The sequence below is a fragment of the Malus sylvestris genome, chromosome 7, assembly GCF_916048215.2.
Source record: "Malus sylvestris chromosome 7, drMalSylv7.2, whole genome shotgun sequence".
NCBI classification, from domain to species: Eukaryota; Viridiplantae; Streptophyta; class Magnoliopsida; order Rosales; family Rosaceae; genus Malus; species Malus sylvestris.
In genome coordinates, this window is record NC_062266.1 from 24,228,905 (window position 1) to 24,248,734 (window position 19,830).

Genomic DNA, 19,830 nt, shown 5'->3' on the forward strand with positions numbered 1-19,830 from the left:
TTCCATATAAAACCCGACAAATTTTTTTACTTAAAAAAAAATCCAATGACTAGGATCCACCTAAGTGAATTCATTAATTATATATTACTTTACACATTTTACTTTTTTAGATGCTTAAAATACCCTTATTGCATATTTGATGTGCACAACTAATTCTATGCAGATTGTAAGGAGAGAGTTTATGATTTCGCAAAAATAAAAATAAGACCTTAATGTTAAAAATTCATTGTACATTAATATCAAATATGAGAATTGTTGGCTTAATTCTATGTATTTGGCATTATGAGTTCATACATACATATACATATATATATATATATATATATATATATATAAACCTAATATATGTAATAATACATATAAAAATAATAATTTACCTACCATGTACAAAAATATTATTTGATTCAAAATGTGTGTGTGTGTATTTATATCATTAGACCATATTAATTTACTTACCTACTATTTGAAATGTTCATTTCCAATGATGCAAAATAGTGTATACCAACAACAAAATATTGCATAAACTTAGGAATTGGATCATGCTTTTGATTTTAGTGTATATATACACATTACTTTATATATTTTTACCAAAAGTACGTCCCTAATAGGCTAATATATGTAATAATACATGAAAAATAATTTACCTGCAAAAATGTTATTTGATTCAAAATATATAATCTAGGTTTTCTCAAAAAAAAAAAAATTATATATATATATAATATCTAGGTGTAGTATATATATTTTTTATATAATCGGAACAAATTAATTTACCTACCTACAAATTAATTTTCAATAATTTACCTACAAAAAATTATACCCCGTGTGTATAGTATAATTTTTTTTTTCCACTAATACATGGAGAATAATTTACAACAAGAAGAAATGTAATTTGATGTATTATATTGAAAAATATTATGTCATACCTATATTTATACAACAATAAAATGTGCCTAATATATGTAACAATACATGAAAAATAATTTACCTACAAGTTAGAGAAGTGTTATTTGATTCAAAATATATAATATGAATTTAGTATAATTTTTTTTTAATAATTGGAACAAATTAATTTACTTCCCAATTAATGCAAAACATATATATCACAAAAAGGTAAATTTTTGGTATGATATGGATACAATTAATGCAATACAACAATTTATATATTTTATTTCACTTTTTCTACAACTTTAAATTTGGAATAAATTTAGGGATTTCGGAAAGTGGCATGGGTGTAAATAAATTGTATTAGTAAGTCAATATTGTTCCGATGTGGCTGCATATTTTAAATTTGGGCTTTTATTGAACGTTTATATGTAGATGAGTTTTTATTTAGAAATCATGAGTTGTAAGGGCTAAAATCTAAAACATCCTAAATATAATAACAAAGCGATACGCATTGGTCTTTGAGCCTATTTTTATCCCGCCGGCAGAATTTTGAAAGAACTCAGTCTTCTCTATATTCTTGACGAGTCGAACTGAATGCTGTTTGGATTGCATTGTACCGCTTATATGCGTGAAGGCTATACTGTAAACATTTATGATGAAGTTGATTTTGATAGGGAGAGTCCAGTTGGGTTTGTGGCGATGGGGGGAAAGTTGATCCTGCTTTTCCCAGAGTCGTCGTTGAGACTTGAAAATTGAAACAAAACGGGTTCATAGATGACTTTGTTTTTTAGTTCGTATGAACCATTTAGTTTTAGCTTTTCAGTTTCTACTATTTTCTTTTCGAGCACGAAATGGAGGGAATGTTTAGGAACCGGTTCACCAACCCGGATTTCCCGGTTTGCATCACATGGGTCGGATCATAGTCCATCAATTATTTTTATTTTATTATAGCAATGGGTAGCTGTTTCATTCCCTCTTTCTCAATATCGCTTAATAGGAAGAAAAAAAAAAAAAAAAAACTTTTTGCACCATGGTAATTTTGAATTCGACTCGTTGCATAATCAATACAATTAGTAAGACGGATATGTGTTTTAAACGTTTTGTGTGTTGATCAAACATGTAATTGACACCAACCAACTTAAGGCTTTGTTTGGTAACTCGAACTATACTGACTATTTCAGTCAGATATGATAAATAGTCGTCGGATGGTACTGACTAAATTAGTTGGACGTTTGGCGTTGTATCGGATTAATTTTTACATCGGACTATAATAATTTTTTAAAAGTATTTCACAAAATAATTGTTGTTAAAATGAAAAAAAAATGAGAAAAACAAAGAAAAACAGATAAAAAATGAATTAAACATCATTACAAAAAAATTTAAAAATAAAAAATAAAAAAGGGATTAAATATCACCATCTTCCCCATGGAGGAATATGTTCTTTGAAACCTAGGCAACCATTACACCAACAACAAAAAAAACCCAGCCGTTACACCAACAGAAAAAAAAAAACCCAGCCAGCTTTCGATCTCGTTGCCACCTTCAATTTCTTTCAAATTCAGAAACCAATTAAAACCTCCAAATTTGCAAAAACAACCTCCAAATTACAAAATCGATGGTCACTCACGCACCTAGCAAACTGCAATTTCGTGCTTTACAGGGAAATCGATGCTGCTCTGTCTCTCACAGCTTCTAATCCATTGAAACTAAAAACCCAGATGAGATTTCTCCCATTTTGGTTTAATCTGCCACTATAGGTGTATGAACAAGAATGGCGTGACGTGGTTTGGATTCGGCACCTCTGGTTTTGTGTTTATATCTGCTTGATGTTGATTGGCAGTGGGGATAGAGAAAGAGAGTGAGCAGTAAGTAGCTGGGTGTAGGGTGTATTAAATTAGCAGAGGCAGACTAATTATCCGGTGGTTGTTTAATCCAAACGAACACCAAATACCGTACTTCATATCATTAGTACTATCTAATGCCCTATACGATGTGTCAAACGGGGCCTAAGTGTAAACGGGTAAATTTGAGAATGACCCAATTATCCGAGCTCCATTTGGTTGGTTAAGCGTGTGGTTTGACAGAAGTGCCCACATTCTTAGCTCAGTATTACAGATTGCCCATCCATATTGTTTTTTTGTTTTTTTTTGGACAAAGGATACACTTCATTACCAACTAGAGAAGTACAACAAAGGCCTAAAACCATATGAACACAACAAAAGAAAAAAGGCCACAACACATAAAAAACAAAGGCCCAAGACCAACCTTGGAGCCCAGGACAAACAGCCAAACCACACAGAACCCTACACAACTAGGCTCCCTGCTGCAAACGATATCGTCGCCGACAGAGAACCACATCAGGATCGGCCACCTGCCATGATTACCTGAGATCAAACCATCAAGAAACCTAAAAGTGGTGAGGACAGAGGTCACATCATCATCCCAAGACCATCACCGGAATAGCCGCCAAGAGAACAAAAAAGCACACAGGTAGAAAGAACCCACGAGCAACATCGCTGACAAGGGTAAGCAACAACAGGAGTGACCAGCAAGGGCCATCCATATTGTTTTTATTCGCCTCCACTACCCGCTGCTCGACCTACTCCCAGTTCGTCCGTCATCTCTCGCCATCCACCGCCACAGTGAGTGCTCATTTTCTTTTTCTTTTTTTTCCTCTTCTGGTATTGTTAATTGCAAAGTAAAAAGCTTGTTCCTTTTGATTGGTTTCATGGCAGGTTTTGCACAGCTCGGAGTTGTTGATACAAAAAAGAATCCACCTCAGATAAGCTCATGTGAATCGAAAAAACCCATCTTTCTCCATTGATAATTCTGGTTTATGAATCTTAATCACCTTTTAAACTCTTTTAATTTGTTCAAGAGATGTTAAATGGCTGGAAAAAAATCCCAAAAATCCCAAACCGAACTAAAAAATTCCCGAAACCACCTAAAAAATCCCAAACCGAAATTTCGGTACGGGAATCGGTCTCAAGTTTTTGAGATTTCGGTAATCCCAAACCGAACCAAAAAATATATATATATTATTTAATTTTTAAATATATATTTAGAAGTTTAATAGCCGTTGGATTCTGTTAAGATTTAATCTCAACTGTTGCATATAAATCAAAGTTATCAAACCCAGTGTCTGACTTTCTCTCTCTCAATCTCTCGACATTCACCTCACCTCAGACTCAAACCTCACCTTAGTATCTTCTGAACGGAACCTTACCACTCTTGTCGTCGATTTGTCTCTCCTCCCACATCTGTCGCCTGAATCCCGAATCTACCCACAACAGTCCTCATTCCTCTCAATCCTTACTCCTCACCTGAATCGCACCTTCACCCATTGTCCATACCACCCGAATTCGGCTCTTGAATCAAGCTCTCGGTCTCAGTCCTCACTCCTCCTCACTACAAAAGGTAAGAAATTCCTGCAATAAACTCAACCAAAGTTCATACAAATTGTTTGATTCCAAATTCGATTAGGGATTTTGAATTTGGGTTTCTGAATTAGGAATTTCTAAAATTAGGGTTTCTGAATTAGGGCTTTTAGAATTAGGGATTTGAATCGACGGAGAGGTTATAGAGGGAATGAGAGGTTAAAGGGGGAGGGAGCCTGACTTAAATGTTTTCTAAATATCTTTTGCAATCAGAGCTTTTTTACTTTTGTTTCTTTGTTCCTTGTAAAACGTTTTCCTTCTTTTTATCATGTTTAGGATCCTTGTCTTCTACCAGTTAGTTGTGAGTTTTGATGGTTTCTCTTTATAGAAATTAATTATCTTGATTGTCTACTTGAATTCATTTATATGGATTTTAGCGAGGTACCCCATTCGTTCTTTTCAACCGATTATGGTTATGTATATATTCTTATAGGCTATACGAATGCATCTCCAATATAAATTGTGTATGATTTATCCTTCCTGGTGTGAAATCATGATTTCTTTTACTATTTAGAACAAGAAAAGAAACCTTGATTTAAACAGTTCGTTATGTTTACAAGGTAAAAGAAATTTTGCCCATAACATAATGCTACTGAATGGTCATCAAGGCATGATTAGGGATGGGCAATGGTTATGCGGGCGGGTAACCGCAGTGAATTTACCCATAACCGTTTACTCGTTGGGTAATTGCCTAAACGGTTATACACATACCCATAACCGTTTATAAACGGTTAACCATACCCATAACCGCATACCCATTTAACCGTAATCGTTTAATACCCGTTTACCCATTTATCCTTTTTAACCTGTTTATCTTTTTTTTTTACCATTACCCTTTTTCACCCTTCTACATGTTTTTTAACAACTTGAAAATTAAAAAAAAAATTGTCATAATTTTTTTTTTTTACAATTAAACACCGTTATAGGTACATTTATCATACATTTCCATATTTTAATTTTTTAAGTCCTTATACCATTCCAATAATTGAAATGACGATATTTTTAACTGTTACCAATGAAAGTAAATATAATATTTGCTAAGTATTATTGGATTACAAAAATTGTTTAGTAGACATTTCTGTCAAAGCATTTCTGTTAATTTCACGGTTACCCGCAAGGAATTTAAATTAATTTGGCCAATTCCTTGATGATGAGAATCATCATTCCTGTAGTAGTGTTATTGAGAGAAGGACCGATGAATTCCTTGCTAATTTAATGGGTACTAAGTATTATTGGATCGAGAACATGGTTTGTGTTAGTTTTACATATATAAAATAAATGGGTAAACGGTTACCCGTTTATAACCATGGTTAATACCCATAACCGTCCATTTAAATTTTGCGGGTAAACGGTTATACCCATAACCGTTTATTTATCTAAACGGTTACCCATAACCGTAACCATTTAATTTAAATGGGTGGGTAACCGCAGTTACCCATAACCAATGGGTATTTGCCCATCCTTAAGCATGACATTATCTGTGTTTTAAAACTGTTTACACATGCATAGATCCTCACTCATGGGAACCTTGCACACATCATCATCATCATTATACATACTAAACGTGAGTTTCCCCCGGCACTGTAGATCGCCAGTGTCCGGACGAAATTGCCCTCGCTTCTCTGTTTTCTTTCTGTTTGTGTCCCTGTTTTCCACGCGTCGCTCATCTTATTCTCTCGACTTTGAGAGTTCTTAAGAGCAAGTCCACCGAAGTGGAATTTGCCCAGCACAAAGTACAAAAATCAGGCTGGGAGCCTGTCAATCCACTCCAGCCGACCCTTTTGCCTTAGATGCAGCCCAAGCTGGTCACCAGGCCAGCTCAAATTTGACTGAGCAAGAAGCCGACCTATTTGGTTGGCGCGTGCGCGACAATTGCGCGTGGCCGCGAGTAGGCGACAAGATTGCAGAGGGTTGTCAGCCCACTTGTGCTCCAGAGCCCCATTAGTGATGTGGCACACTCATAGCTGTTGGATTTCCAACAGTTAGTTATTCTAGACCGTTGGATTTCCAACGATAAAAAAAAATTAAATTTTACTTTTTAACTGGACCGTCTGATCACAGATCAACGGTCCACGTTTTTTCCCTCAAAAAATTAAGAATTTCATTTTTAAAAAATACAAATTTTTTTAATAAATTTAGATAATAATAATAATATTATTATTTGATTTTTTATAAATTCAGATATTAAAAATAAAATTATTATTTTATAATAAATAATAATAATATTTTAATAAAATAGACTAGGCTATTTTTTGTTAGGGGTGAGATACTTGGTCTATCAGTGGGTCTATTACTGTTCAACTTGAGTAGATAAATATGGCGGATGCTGGCACAAAGTCCTCTGTTTCCTATGGTATCCGTGCTTTCTTTCGCGGAAAGGGTTGCTGATTTTCGTGGTTTAAGGGATTTTATGGTTGCCGGGCCGTTGTGCATCTATTTAGATTTGGGATTTTTTGCGTTCCGAGGGTTTCGACATCTCTAATTGGGGTAAAGAATTCCTGCTGTTTCCCCTTTTTCCGTTTGGGATTTCTGGGTTGTGGCTGGGTTTTTGGCCGATTTACGCCTCTTTTCAAGGGTGGCGTCTTTGCAGCCCACTGTGGAACAAGTGTGATCCAACTAAGGTATATTTTATAATCATTTCTTTTGGTTTTTATTTTTGGTTTTTCCTTTGTTTTGATGAAACCTTAATCGTTTCCTTTTATTGTCAATTGTGGTGCTCTCTTGGGTTTTCCCTGTTAAAGGAGAATTTTGCGTTTTTGTTCTTCAGTTGGCATATCTCTGATTTGCTGGTATTTGCAACGTTGCTGTAATTTTTTGGGTATTTTTTTGTGCTTCTGCTTCGGACATGGATTGGTAATTATTGGATTTAAATGGATTCGTAGTTTTTGATGAGAGGAGTTGTTAAGGTTGTGTGAAGGTTTGTTTTTCTGGGTTTTATGCTGCAAGGGGTTACAAACACAGAGAGGAGGAGAGGAAACATTAGTTTAGATTGTGATTTAATTTTTTTTTATATGTTCTTGGTGATATAAACTGTGTGAGTGCAGTTGTTTTAAAATTATTTGCGTGTGCTTTTTATGGTTTTGCTTTTTTCCAGTTTGGATTAAAATGGATTTTGAATTTTTTAGAAGAAATTAAAGGGGTTGTTGGAATTTTGGAAGCCTTTGTGTTTTTGGTGAACACGCAGACAATCTTGAAAATTTGTGTTAAAAGATTAATGTTTGTGTATAAAAATTGCAGCCATGTGGTAAAGAACAATGGTTCATTAAGCTAAATGTCAATGGATTAATCCATGTGTTGACTGTGTTGAAAGGCATAAATTTTTTTGACCTGTTTGGGTTTCATCTCATGTGGATTAGTGGAAAAACAAAATGGTATTACTCTGACAGATTGTTGGTCGCTTACAGGTCTGAAGACTAATATTACGAATCGTGATTCTAAATCAGCTTATCCTTAGTTCACAAATACCAAGATCGTTATTTATCTGTGAGTACATGTGATTTATGAATTGACATTGTCCCTGGGTTTTTTGTACTAATTAAATTTCTATAATTAGTTTGGTGTTTTCATTTCGTTTGCTTATTTGATTTTCTATTGGACCGCATGGATTAAGTTGCAGACAGAGATAGTAAACTCTGTTTCATGCTCTTTTTGGGTTTTGGCTGCTTTAGGTTTGATTTGAAAGAAACTCAGAAGAAAAAAAAAATGAAGGGCGGTGATGTAGAATGGTTCAATTACAATTTCAGTTTTACATACTTAAACTTAAGATGTGTGCGCTGCAAAGTGAGTTGGCTAAAGAAGCCCTTTGGACGCTTTTTGTTAATATCTCATGGGCTTTGCTCTTTGATTTCAGAAATTTTGTGCCCATCTTGGGTTCGCTTCGAACTTGGTTGAGACCGATCTAATCTGGCATTACCAGGTGAGTTTTGCATGTTTATCAGCTTATATGGTTTCGATCTTTTGTTTTTCGTTGGATTGTTATTGTGCGTGTCTGATGCATTTTGTTTTCCAGTTTCGGGAAACCGTTCCTTTCAAATTTTTGGATTTTCGATTCTGATTCTTGGAACTCTCTGTGCTAAAGGTTTATAAATGTATTATTTGTTTTTTCCTTTGTTTTCTTTGCGGCTGAATTTTATTTTATTTTGGTTTTGTTTGGTGATTTGGGACCTTTTTTGTGCATGTTTGGGTTGTTAATTGGTAATGCATATTTTCTTGCTGATTTTTGTGCTAGCAATTTTATTTAAATCCACAGCTGCTTTTTTTTCATATGACTTGCTGTGATGGTTATGCTTGATTCATAAGATTTGAGGTAGTCGTGATAAAATTAGAAGAGTGATATCTACGTTATTTTGGATTTGTGAGAGTGATTTGTCAGAGCAATGAGTAAATTTTCATATGTAGTGTAGGGTCAAGTTTAATAATCATTAATGCGATTTGATATATGTCTGGTAGAAACGCTATCAAATTGTAGATACACAGTTTGTTGGTGTAGCAAGGGGCTGGAAAATTTTTTCAGTATGTTTTTTATGGTTTGGCTTTTTTCTGTTGGGCCTTTCCCGGCTAAAACAGTATTTTGCATTTTGGTTGCTCAGTTAATAAATTTGAGATCTGCTGGCAACTGTGACGCTCTTCAGTTTTATATCCTGCTTTTTTCCAGTTTTAAAATGCATTGATAATTGTTGGATTCAAATAGATTTATAATTTTCGCAAAGAAATGAGAGGATTCGTTGGAATTTTGGAAAGCTTTGTCTTCATGTTTTACGAACAGGGAGAGGAAGAAAGAAAACATTAGTTTAGATTGCAAATTTAAAACTTTTTATGTTGTTAGTGCTGGAACCAATGTGTTTTGTTGCAAAATTGATAATGTGTAAGGTTATTAGAATTTTGGAAAACTTTGTCTTTCTCACTTTTATCTGGCAGAGGGAACACAACTCTTACGTATATGATTTCAAGTTTTTCCTTTAGAAATTCAAGCTCTATTGGATACATGAGGTATAAGAGTCTGTTTGGGATATTTTCAAGTTGTACTGATTCCTGAAAAGAAAAAAAAACATGCTTAGGAGTAATTATATTTCAGTTTTTATTGAATTCAGGTAACCATCTTCAGTTTTTTGCTTTGATCTGAAGGCTTTGTTTTGTTCAGATATCAAAGTTGGGCATGAGTTCATATGTTTTTCAATGTTTTTATTCCGATTTAATGGTGCGATGCTGATTTAGGCTATAAATTCAGAGGCTTTTCAATAGGCAAGTTTGCAACATGGAATTCAGAGGCAGTTGTATCATTGGATTAAATATACTAGATCTAATCCTTAGACATCGTTTTTCACTTTGATTAAGATGTGTGCCTGCCTTCTCAGTACAAAACTGGCTTACATATCATTTTTTACGCATTTTTACATCCAATATTTTCAACACCCGCAGCAACGCGCGGGCACTATTGCTAGTGTAAACTATAAGTTCATATCCCGCTTCTTTGACTCAAATTATGTCAGTCGTAGAAGAAATTCTGAAGGAACCTAGTAAACTCTGGTTTTGGATTTGTTAATTTATTTTTGTTGCATGCATTTGTAGTAGAATAGGCAGATTGGCAGTGTAGAATAGGCAGCAGATTGTTAATTTATTTTGATGATCACTTCACTGCACAGCCAAGATATGATATGCAGTGCAGATTTGCTGTTCTGCACACTGCACAGGCACAGCCAAGTTATAGCCCAGCCAAATTTTGATCACTGCACTGCCAAGATATGCAGTGCAGATTTGCTATTCTTCACTCTGCACAGCCACAGCCAAGTTATTATAGCCGAAAAGCCCAAAAATATTTCGGGATTCCCATTGTCCCGAAAATACCGAAACTATTTCGGGATTCCAAAAAATTGGGATTCCCGAAAATTTGGTTTGTGATTGGTCTTGAAATTGAGAATCCCGAAAATTTCGGTTTAGGAATCGGGACTAAGGTTTCTGTTCGGTATTCCATACTGAACCACCCCTATTAAATATTTCATTTGGTAATAATTTGCCTAGGAAAAAGCAATTTTTGCCCGTAAATTTGGAATTTTTAAAGTAATTAACATCAATGTACTTGATACACTTGTGCAATTGAGAATCTTTCGTTTCTGAATAATTGTCAGTCTTTGTTCTGCAATTGGAAGAAATGGGTTTCTCAAATAATTAATAATTATGCGGCTGATTATTTTTTTGTGGTCTGATGTGTCTGTGTTTATGTGTGGGATAATAGAGGGAGAGTGAACAATGAATAAGGGTAAGATTTTCAAGCTAGCCAAGGGCTTCAGGGGAAGGGCCAAGAATTGCATAAGGATTGCCAGAGAGAGGGTGGAGAAGGCCTTGCAGTATTCCTATAGGGATCGCCGCACCAAGAAGCGAGACATGCGCTCCCTGTGGATCCAGCGTATCAATGCTGGCACCCGCATCCATGGAGTATGTTTCAAATTGTGCCCTTATTTTATATGTGATGCATTTTTGAGAGAACTGTACAAGTTGCTGTTCTCTTTGATATGGTTTTGGATTTAAATCTCAGTGTTCTTACTTTCATTGAACTGCTGTTTCTTTCGTCTGTATAGTTTTATCTGTTCACAGTTGATTTATTTTTGCAAATTTGATGAAGGGAGAGAGACAGAGAGAATACATGTGAAAACAGATGCACAATGAATATTTATTTGGTCATAGATTTTTGTGTTGAGCATTGGGCGGCCAGTACTTGTAATGGGTGGTGGTGTGGCAGTAGAGTAATGAGCCCTTGCATTTTGGTGAGATAGAAGTGAGTCAGTGACTGGGTGATGTTGGGCTGTGAACTAAGGCTCATGTTTTCAAATACGAGCCTCACCATAAGTAGACCATGTAAGTAGGTTGCGGGGCTTTTAAAATAGGGAGTTTTAACGAAAAGTCCACGGTACTGTTCACTTTAACGAAAAATCACATTTTAACACTAAAAAGTCAAACATTGTACTATTCACTTTACCCTTTATTTTGTCCTTATCGTTAAAACTCAAAGTTTTCAAGCCCTTTTCATTAGTTTTTCTTTTAAAATATAGGTTATAAAAGAACTGTGTCAGGTCATTTTGGTTGGGTATAATTTGAAGTGACCTTACCTCCCAGCTTTGTCAATTCTCTGTCACTTTTTAGTTTTTACTTTTCTGTATGTCCTGACCCTTTTGGGTTCCTTTCACTCTAAGATTATGTTGAGGTCGTGTATTGTTGTCAAACCCGATTTATTGAAAATTGTGGATGTGGGAGCTGTTCAATATACTGCAGAACAATGAATCTGTCTATTAGTTGGTTCATAAAGACTTTAGATTGCCTTTGGACATATGCAGATTGCAAGTTGTTAGGGGAAAACCACGAAATTTACTTTCCAGTGTTTGTTGGTTTTAGTCGTTAAAATGTGGGAAAACAATAAACTACCTTTTTTATGCTTAGATGGACATTGTCCTTGTAAGATAGAGAAGTATGGTTCATCTATGCAGGGTCATCTAAACCCAATAGAGTTTGTTTTGTAATGTTCTGTTTACTTTTTGTGTCTAGAGGTTGCTTATTAGCCTTGGTTGAAGAAAAGATGAAGACAATTATTGGTTCGTTTATTGTTCTTGTATTTATTGAGAGATGGAAATTTAGAAAATGGAGAGGAAATGTATATGAATTTGATTAATGAAAAGTAGCTGGAAAATTAAAAGAATCGCATGAGAAATTAAGGGACCTCATTAGAATTCTCAGAATTGTTGTACTTAGATACAAACATGATCAATTAGCATGTAGATCCTGCTTGCTTAGTGCTTTGAAATTGACTTCGAGTTTTTAGTTTCAACTTGGATTTCTCTGCATTAAAGTAGATTCAAAAAGATTTTTATGGTTGGCTTCGAAAATCTAGGAAGTTAGGGAGAGCTTCAGCTGTTTGACTCATAAGATGTGCCGGATGAAATGTATCTTTCCGGATATTCTGGCATGAAAGTAGCTGTTGGGTGTCGAGCTTTTGGATCGGTAGAAGCTGGAATATATTGCTGATTCGATCTTCTTAAGTTATAAGTGGTATCATGTGCTTTCCTCTGTAAAAAAAAATATATATATATGTATGTATGTATGTGTATAGATATATATTGTAGTGAATGATGATCCCCCAATTATCTTGTTTCACTATTGTTATCAGGTTAACTATGGAAACTTCATGCATGGGTTGATGAAGGAGAACATTCAGCTGAACAGGAAAGTTCTGTCGGAGCTTTCGATGCACGAACCACATAGTTTCAAGTCCCTGGTAGACATTTCTCGCAGCGCCTTCCCTGGAAACAAGAACGTGATGCCCGCTCCTCAGAAAAAAGGCCTCCAAATTCTTGTGTAATTGGCCAATTAGTTAGATAAAATCCTTCTTCGCTTAATATTTAGAGCTTTTGTGGAACAAAACTCAATGAGATTTTCTTTGTTTTGGTCCTTTAGAACTTGATTAGTATTACTTGCCGTTAGTGCAAATTTTGGTGAACCTGCAATTACCTCTATTTAACTCCTCCTTAGACCTTCCCTTTCCACCTCCTCCTTTCTCTTCACCCCAAACTAAATTGGGGCTTCACAAATCAATTGATAAAAAACTCAACTTCTTATAAGCTCATGCAATATTTCGTAATTTTCCAATATGTGATATTCTTCACATCCTCATGCGCCCACCCCTACGTGTGGGCATAGGGCTTCACGTGTGGGCTAACTTACTATGATGCTATAAAGGAAATTGAGGTTTCAGTCAAAATCTAAATTGACAATATATGAAATTAATCCACTCCTTATAAGCTCTTGCAAAATTTATCTTGTATTGCGGTGACTTTTTGCTCTTGATTATCATTTGCTACTATATACACTCCTTATTAGCTCTAGCAATATTTTTATCTTGTACTGCGATGATTTTTGCTCTTGATTGCCATTTGTTACTACATTTTATATATATATATATATATATATATATATATATATATATATATATATATATATATATATATATATATATATTATGGGAAAGTAATGACCTCTTGATCGTCATTTGTTACCATAAGACAATGACCTGCAAACAGGTATCCAAATAACCCTCTCCAGGTAGAAAAAGAAAAAAAAAAATAGAAAGAACTAGGAACCTTTATGCGAAAATTAGAAAAGTCATGTACCTCCGAAAAATTAGATCTCATATTGAAAAGGTAAAGTACATTTTTCATGCTCTAGATTTGAGGTAATTTTGAAAATGGGTTACGAAGTTTTAATTTTCTCATAGGTATTGAAATTGTATTAATTTGTGCCTTTAGTCTAATTGATTATCTGGTAATTTGTTAAACTGATGACACAGTGAGTTTGTAACTTATATAGGCTATAATGTAGCCACATTTGCACCACATTGACAAAAAAACTCATCAATTAAATGGATGATTAGAAGTTCAAAGAGATAAAAGGTGCAAATTAATACAAATACAAATCCTCAGGCTGCAATGTGAGAAATTGTGTTGATGCCTGATTTACACCCATTAAAAGAGAAATTAGGTTCCATCCCTGATTTTTCTGTTTCATTGATTGAATTCGAAACTTTATTCTTTTTTAATTTTTGATCAAGGTTCTTTGATTTTTATCCACATCATTATTTCATTATCACATGTCAGCATGTTTAAATTTTATAATTAAAAAGTATTTAACCATTTCCAAATAGATATATGGCTCGTTTGGATGTGCTTTTAAAATGACTGAAAGTGTTTTTAGAGAAAATGTTTTTGGGTTCCAAAATCACTTAAAGTGCTTTATGCAAGAAACACTAGTTATGTGCTTCTTCTAGAAAACATTTCGCGCTTTTCCAAGATTCACTTGTATCTTTACTAAAGATTGGTTCTAAAAAAAATTTCACCAAAAACACTTTCAATCATTTCAAAAGCACATCCAAACGAGCTCATATATAGTGTTAGAAACATTATATTTGATATATTTATATTTATGACTAAATCTTGTAAAATATATTTAATAAATTATATAATGTTCCCATATTTTATAATTAAATATACCTTTTTCTTAATTTAAATTATACCAATATTTAAAAATAAATATAAAACATTTTATTTCGAAAAAAAATAAAAAATCTGATCAGATTTCACACAATTTAAATTGGAGGAAAGAAAAATTCAAAATCCCTACTTGGTATCAACCTTCGCATGTAACAACCCGTCCCTAAATTTACGTTTTTATTTATTTTAATTGAGGAAATTGACGGAAATGCCCTAGGGGCAAAACGTAATTTATCAAGGATGTGTTTGATTCTCGTATATTCTGTCATGATTCTTGACATATGTGGATAGAGCTCGACTTCATGAACACATAGGCGCAAACCGTTTGTGAAACAGAGATATAATGAAAGAGTTATTAACGTTTAAAGTTAGGGAAAATATGGTAATTTGGTTGTTAATTTGGAATGCTCCAGATTTGTTGGAGCTTTGATTAGGAGCCACATGTGTGGCTAAGATTGAAAGCAAATAAGAGAAAGGAGATGAGGGGTAGGATCGGACCCAATCAGAAAATAGAGTAAGGAGGGGAAAGGAGAAAAGGAAAATGGAAGGGGATCAGATCCCTTTGAGGACCCGTGACCCCACCCAGTTCCTTCTCCCAACTTCGGCCACCTTTGACTGCGGGGTTGGTGTCAAAATGACCCTTACCTCAAGACCAATCGATCCTTTCCCTATTTTCCTTCAAAAACTTGATAAAATTTGGGAAATTTCGAAAGAAAACCATACTGGTATGGCACACAGGTTTCGCTTCAATTCTCCGTAATCTAAAGCTAACTCCGCCCATAACCACCACCACTACACTTCCCCCAACCTTAGGAACAAAGCCCAAACATTGGTTGGGGTGTCAGAGTTGCTTTAGAGTCTGTTGATGCACAAAACCGGAGGGTCTTGGAACAACAGAAATCAGACCGTGAATCTGCAAGAAAGTAAAGAACACAAGATGTATCGTGGTTCACCCCAATGTTTGGGCTACGTTCACACTGATGTTGATTGTATTTCTCTGTATGAATGTATGAATTACAAGTGTGAGGGGGAGTCCCCTAGAGAAAGAGAGAGTTTGAGAGAGTTTCTTTGTGAGCTTTGTAGCTTATATGTTTTGGGGGTATCCCCTGGTCTGAGATCTGAGTCCCCTTTGTAAGGGGGGAGGAGTCCCCTTTTATAGAATAAGGGGCTCATCCTTTTACATAATTATGGGCTGGGTAATGAGGCCTAAATGCTGGGGCTCAATATGTCAAAGCCTGAGGCCCAATATGTGTGGTACCAACAGTAGTCCCCCAAGTCTTCAGTCAAGAGAGTCTTTTGGTTGGAGACTTGAAATTCAGTCTATGTGTGGGCCGAAGTAACTAGATGTCGTCTAGAACTGATACTCGATATGAGGCGGTGCTCAATGTGAAATGATGCTCAACTAGAAGTAACACATGTTACGAGGCTGCTCGGCTTGTGGCTTATGTTGCCTTGGTTGGCTCAGCTTGTGGAGTTGAAGGTGAGGGAGTCCCTTTTATAGAATAAGGGCTCGCTCTTTAATACATAAATGATGGGCTAGAGTTGATGCTTGCGGCGAGGCGATTGCTCAGCAGGTGGCGATTCTCTCTAATGATGGTGAGGGAGTCCCTTTTATAGAATAAGGGCTCGCTCCTCAATACATAAGTGATGGGTTAGGAGCATGGTCTAAAATATCCATAATATCCCGATATTTCCATTGAAATTTTTGTGCTTTTAAACTACCGATATTTTTTTGGACTACCTATATTTTCGATATCATCGATATTTTAGACCTTGCTAAGTCACTCATGTATCTTACCATGTAATGTATAAAGTGTAAAATATTGTACTAATTCATTATATATAAATGATTATGGTGTGTTTAAATTTCTTTCATTAATTACTACATATTTCCTACACTCACAATGTTTGCCAGCTCGTTTTATAATCAACTTAAATCAGTTATATCTATCATGCAATGCATTTCCTTCCAATTTTTTTGTAATAAACTAATAGATAATTGACTAAATAAACATCCTGCAAAGTTTTAATAAAAATTTCCAAGTTTTTCTTACAATTTCTGTGGTTTTTATTCAATTTTTATCGATATCGATAATATCCCGATATTTCCATCGAAATTTCCGTGTTTTTGGACTACCGATATTTCCGATATCATCGATATTTTATACCTTGGTTAGGAGTGATGTTCGCGGCGAGGCGGTTGCTCAGCTGGCGGCGATACTCTTTAATGAAGGTGATGGAGTCCATTTTTATAGAATAAGGGTTCACTCCTCAATACATAAGTGATGGGCTAGAGTTGATAATCGCGGCGAAGCGGTTGCTCAGCAGGCGACGATGATCTCTAATGATGGTGGTGGAGTCCATTTTATAGAATAAGGGTTCGTTCCTCAGTATATAAATAATTGGTGCTCTCTAATGAAAGTGAGGGAGTCCCTTTTATAGAATAAAGGTTCGCTCCTCAGTACATAAATAATGGGCTAAGTCCCCCCCAAGTATTTTTCATGAGGTCCAGTTGCGGAAGCCCAATATATCGTACATAGTGTAGTCCCCCAAGTCTTCAGTCAATAGAGTCTGTTGGCTGGAGACTTCAAATTCAATCCATGTATGGGCAGAAGTGGCAGTTGTTCGGAGGCGGTCTTTGTATACCATGCACTGAAGCTTTGTAGGTGAAGCTTTGAAAGTGAAGTTTTGAAGCTGGAGCTTTTGTAAATGAAGCTTTGAAGTCGGAGCTTTGTAAATGAAGCTTTTGAAGTTGGAGCTCTTGTAAATGAAGCTTTCGAAGCTAGAGCTCTGTAAATGAAGCTTTCAAAGCTGATTGACATGAGTGATGCTCATGAATGTTTATGTTGATTGACATGAGTGATGCTCACAGATGTTGACATGAGTGATGCTTATGAATGTTGATATGAGTGATGCTCATGAATGTTGACATGAGTGATGCTCATGAATGTTTATGTATGATTGACATGAGTGATGCTCATGTATAATTTTGGCGTACTGGACGTACTTTTGATCACCTGGTTGGTGATAATAGCGGCAGGCTGCCGAATAATTTTGGAGTACTGAATGTACTTTTGATCACCTGGTTGGTGTTAATAACGGAAGGCTGCCGAATAATTTTGGAGTACTGAATGTACTTTTGATCACCTAGTTGGTGTTAATAACGGAAGGCTGCCGAATAATTTTGGAGTACTGGACGTACTTTTGATCACCTGGTTAGTGATAATAGAGGGTGTCCGGTCAGACAAGAGATCACCATGAGCACATGGCTCATCAGTTTATAAGTTGGTAAACTTCTTTAATCAGCAACAATGTTGATCAGTGGATCTAGTTGCTCAATACTTCCTGACAATAAATGACAGTATAAGTATGACCGTATAATGAATAAATCAAATTGACAAAGTTTGTCAAGGCAAAAATATTGTACTGTGTGCCTTCTATGAATAAATGATTTATTTTGTTGTGTGATAAATGACATTGCATAAATCAACAATATATTAGGTATTGCCTAAATGTGTGTGTGTGTGTGTGTGTATATATATAATCATGAATAAATGATTTATTCAGTTGTTTGATAAATGACATGCTGCATAAATCAACAATATATTAGGTATTGCCTAAAAGTGTAAGTTATTAGAATATATATATATATATATATATATATATATTTTTTTTTTATCCACAATGGGGATATCAAATGGTAGGCATTTTCACAATGGGGATATAATCATCACATATTGTATTAACATATTAAATAAAAAAGATAAAGTTCTTATCTTTTGTAGAAGTTGGTGGTCGACATCCTATGCTATCATGCTCATGTCGCACACTGCACTAAAGTACGTATATTCTTTGATAACCCACTCATCCATCGTGCCAAGCTTGTGAACAGCTGTGCGGCATTGGCATAGTTCCTTTGCGTCTACTGTCACTTATCCTTTTTACTCATTTCTTCCCTTTTTCTTTTTTCTGAAATATTCTTTCAACAACATCATGATATTTTTCTTTTTCTATTCTGTTCTTTTACCCTAATCTACTTCCTCCTCATTTTTTTTTTCATTTTCATTTTTTTTCTTTTTCTTTTCCAATCAAGTACCTGACAGCCTTCGTGAGTGTTTTCACCGGTGGATGGTAGGTAGCCTCTATAAAAGTTTTCTTTTTGGTTTTCACTTGGAACAGGTGACATCGACATATTTCTATACGATTTTGAGGTCCTCCGCCATGGGAAGGAGATCTTCGCAAGACTTGAGCACGACAATGGCGCCGGAGAGGCTCATGAGAGCGACTTGAGATAAGAAATCTTCAGTGCGGTCAGTGAGGTTGTTGTTGCAGTACTTGTTGGTCATTTCCAAATACTCCGTCGCACAACGGAGGGCGGCGACGTTGTGGACTGTGATCTCGAAGTTGACGCCGTAGTAGAACTTGGTTGCCTTCTTGAACGTTTCCGGCCGACTTCCTCGCCGTAAATCCCAGTGGGGTCTATTGCGGAAAGCACAACGTCCACGGCCATCGGTGCGAGCAGAGTCGAGCACGACCACGACCACGGCCAGCTGAGACAGCATCAGCCCACACACTAGCGACTACGACCATGACATCACCGTCTGATTCCTCTCATTTTGCGACAGCGACGGCGTCATTTTGGTGGTAATGAAGATGGCAGGGGCCGGGGCGGGTGATCTCAAGTTTAGCACGTGCTCCTTCTCAATGCAATGATTTCAAAACATAAAAGGCGTAAGAGAGAACGTCGAAATCGCAAATGAAGCTTGCCCGTAATCTTCGCCGTGGCTGCAAACTTGAATTCTTCATCCTCATCGTCTTCGCTGCCGCTGTCATCGTTGGGTGCTTCCCAAGTTCCCACCTGGGTCCGAAACGAAGTAGTCAGGCTCAACGACCTGACCGAAAAAGTCCTCAGCTTTGAGTGCCTCTGAGTGCCATAGAACCTAAAGCTTCCACTCCTTGTACTACACGCTGCACAAAAATCCGGTTAGGCTGAGACACAATCTTAAACAAGTAATCATTGGCCCATTGGATTGCCACGAGAGCATTCCTCAGCTCATTGGGAGGCATTGAATCTCTAAACTCTATCACACTCCAAGCCATCATTGTTGTCGTGACCGTTATCGGAAAACCAAACTTGACATTATCACCGGCGTCGTAATAGCCGTCAGTCAAGCCTGTGTTGTATGTCCACCCGTTACTGAGTCCTGAGTTGGCACGCTATGATTGGCGCTGGTCCTGAGGTTTTGCCCCTCGAAGAATAGTATGGCCTTAGACAATGCTTCTTAGTAGTCATGGCTTGATGATGAAAAGCTTGGGAGCTCGATTAGGGCAACTAGGGTAAAACGGAAACAAGAAAATGAGGAAATGAGAGGGTTTTTTTTCCTAGTTTTGGAAACTAGGTTGGTTTTGTTTTGGTGAGTTTTTGTAGTGTCTGATAAATAGTTTGAGTTTTTTTTCTTCTGGTTTTTGGGTTGTGC

General features: G+C 36.0%; 2 protein-coding genes across 4 annotated transcripts; one reads left to right on the forward strand and one right to left on the reverse strand.

Moving 5' to 3' along the window:
• Positions 1-6,691: 6,691 nt before the first annotated feature.
• Positions 6,692-12,838, forward strand: LOC126627985 (uncharacterized). 3 transcript variants are annotated; one of them, XM_050297569.1, is made up of 5 exons: positions 6,692-6,943; positions 7,727-7,805; positions 8,173-8,238; positions 10,555-10,754; positions 12,478-12,838. In XM_050297569.1, the coding sequence occupies exons 4-5, from the start codon at positions 10,569-10,571 to the stop codon at positions 12,667-12,669; spliced, it is 378 nt and encodes a 125-aa protein (XP_050153526.1). In that variant the 5' UTR covers positions 6,692-6,943; positions 7,727-7,805; positions 8,173-8,238; positions 10,555-10,568; the 3' UTR covers positions 12,670-12,838. The 3 variants fall into 3 exon arrangements, with proteins under 3 accessions (XP_050153526.1, XP_050153524.1, XP_050153523.1); XM_050297567.1 differs by lacking the exon at positions 6,692-6,943 and having other exon boundaries at positions 7,557-7,805; XM_050297566.1 differs by lacking the exons at positions 6,692-6,943; positions 7,727-7,805 and having other exon boundaries at positions 8,089-8,238.
• A 5,711-nt stretch (positions 12,839-18,549) lies between these two features.
• On the reverse strand, positions 18,550-19,453 carry LOC126630201 (root phototropism protein 2-like). The gene is made up of 2 exons (XM_050300315.1): positions 19,319-19,453; positions 18,550-18,903 (listed from the first exon to the last, which is right to left on the reverse strand). The coding sequence occupies exons 1-2, from the start codon at positions 19,451-19,453 to the stop codon at positions 18,550-18,552; spliced, it is 489 nt and encodes a 162-aa protein (XP_050156272.1).
• Positions 19,454-19,830: the final 377 nt, after the last annotated feature.

Excerpts from the sequence above, each read along its gene's own strand:
- LOC126630201 (XM_050300315.1), bottom strand. The coding sequence starts at position 19,453 with ATGGCTTGGAGTGTGATAGAGTTTAGAGATTCAATGCCTCCCAATGAG. Across the intron at positions 18,904-19,318 it reads ACCGGATTTTTGTGCAGCGT|CTGGCCGTGGTCGTGGTCGT; the intron begins GTAGTACAAGGA and ends ATGCTGTCTCAG.
- LOC126627985 (XM_050297569.1), top strand. The coding sequence starts at position 10,569 with ATGAATAAGGGTAAGATTTTCAAGCTAGCCAAGGGCTTCAGGGGAAGG. Across the intron at positions 10,755-12,477 it reads CTGGCACCCGCATCCATGGA|GTTAACTATGGAAACTTCAT; the intron begins GTATGTTTCAAA and ends TATTGTTATCAG.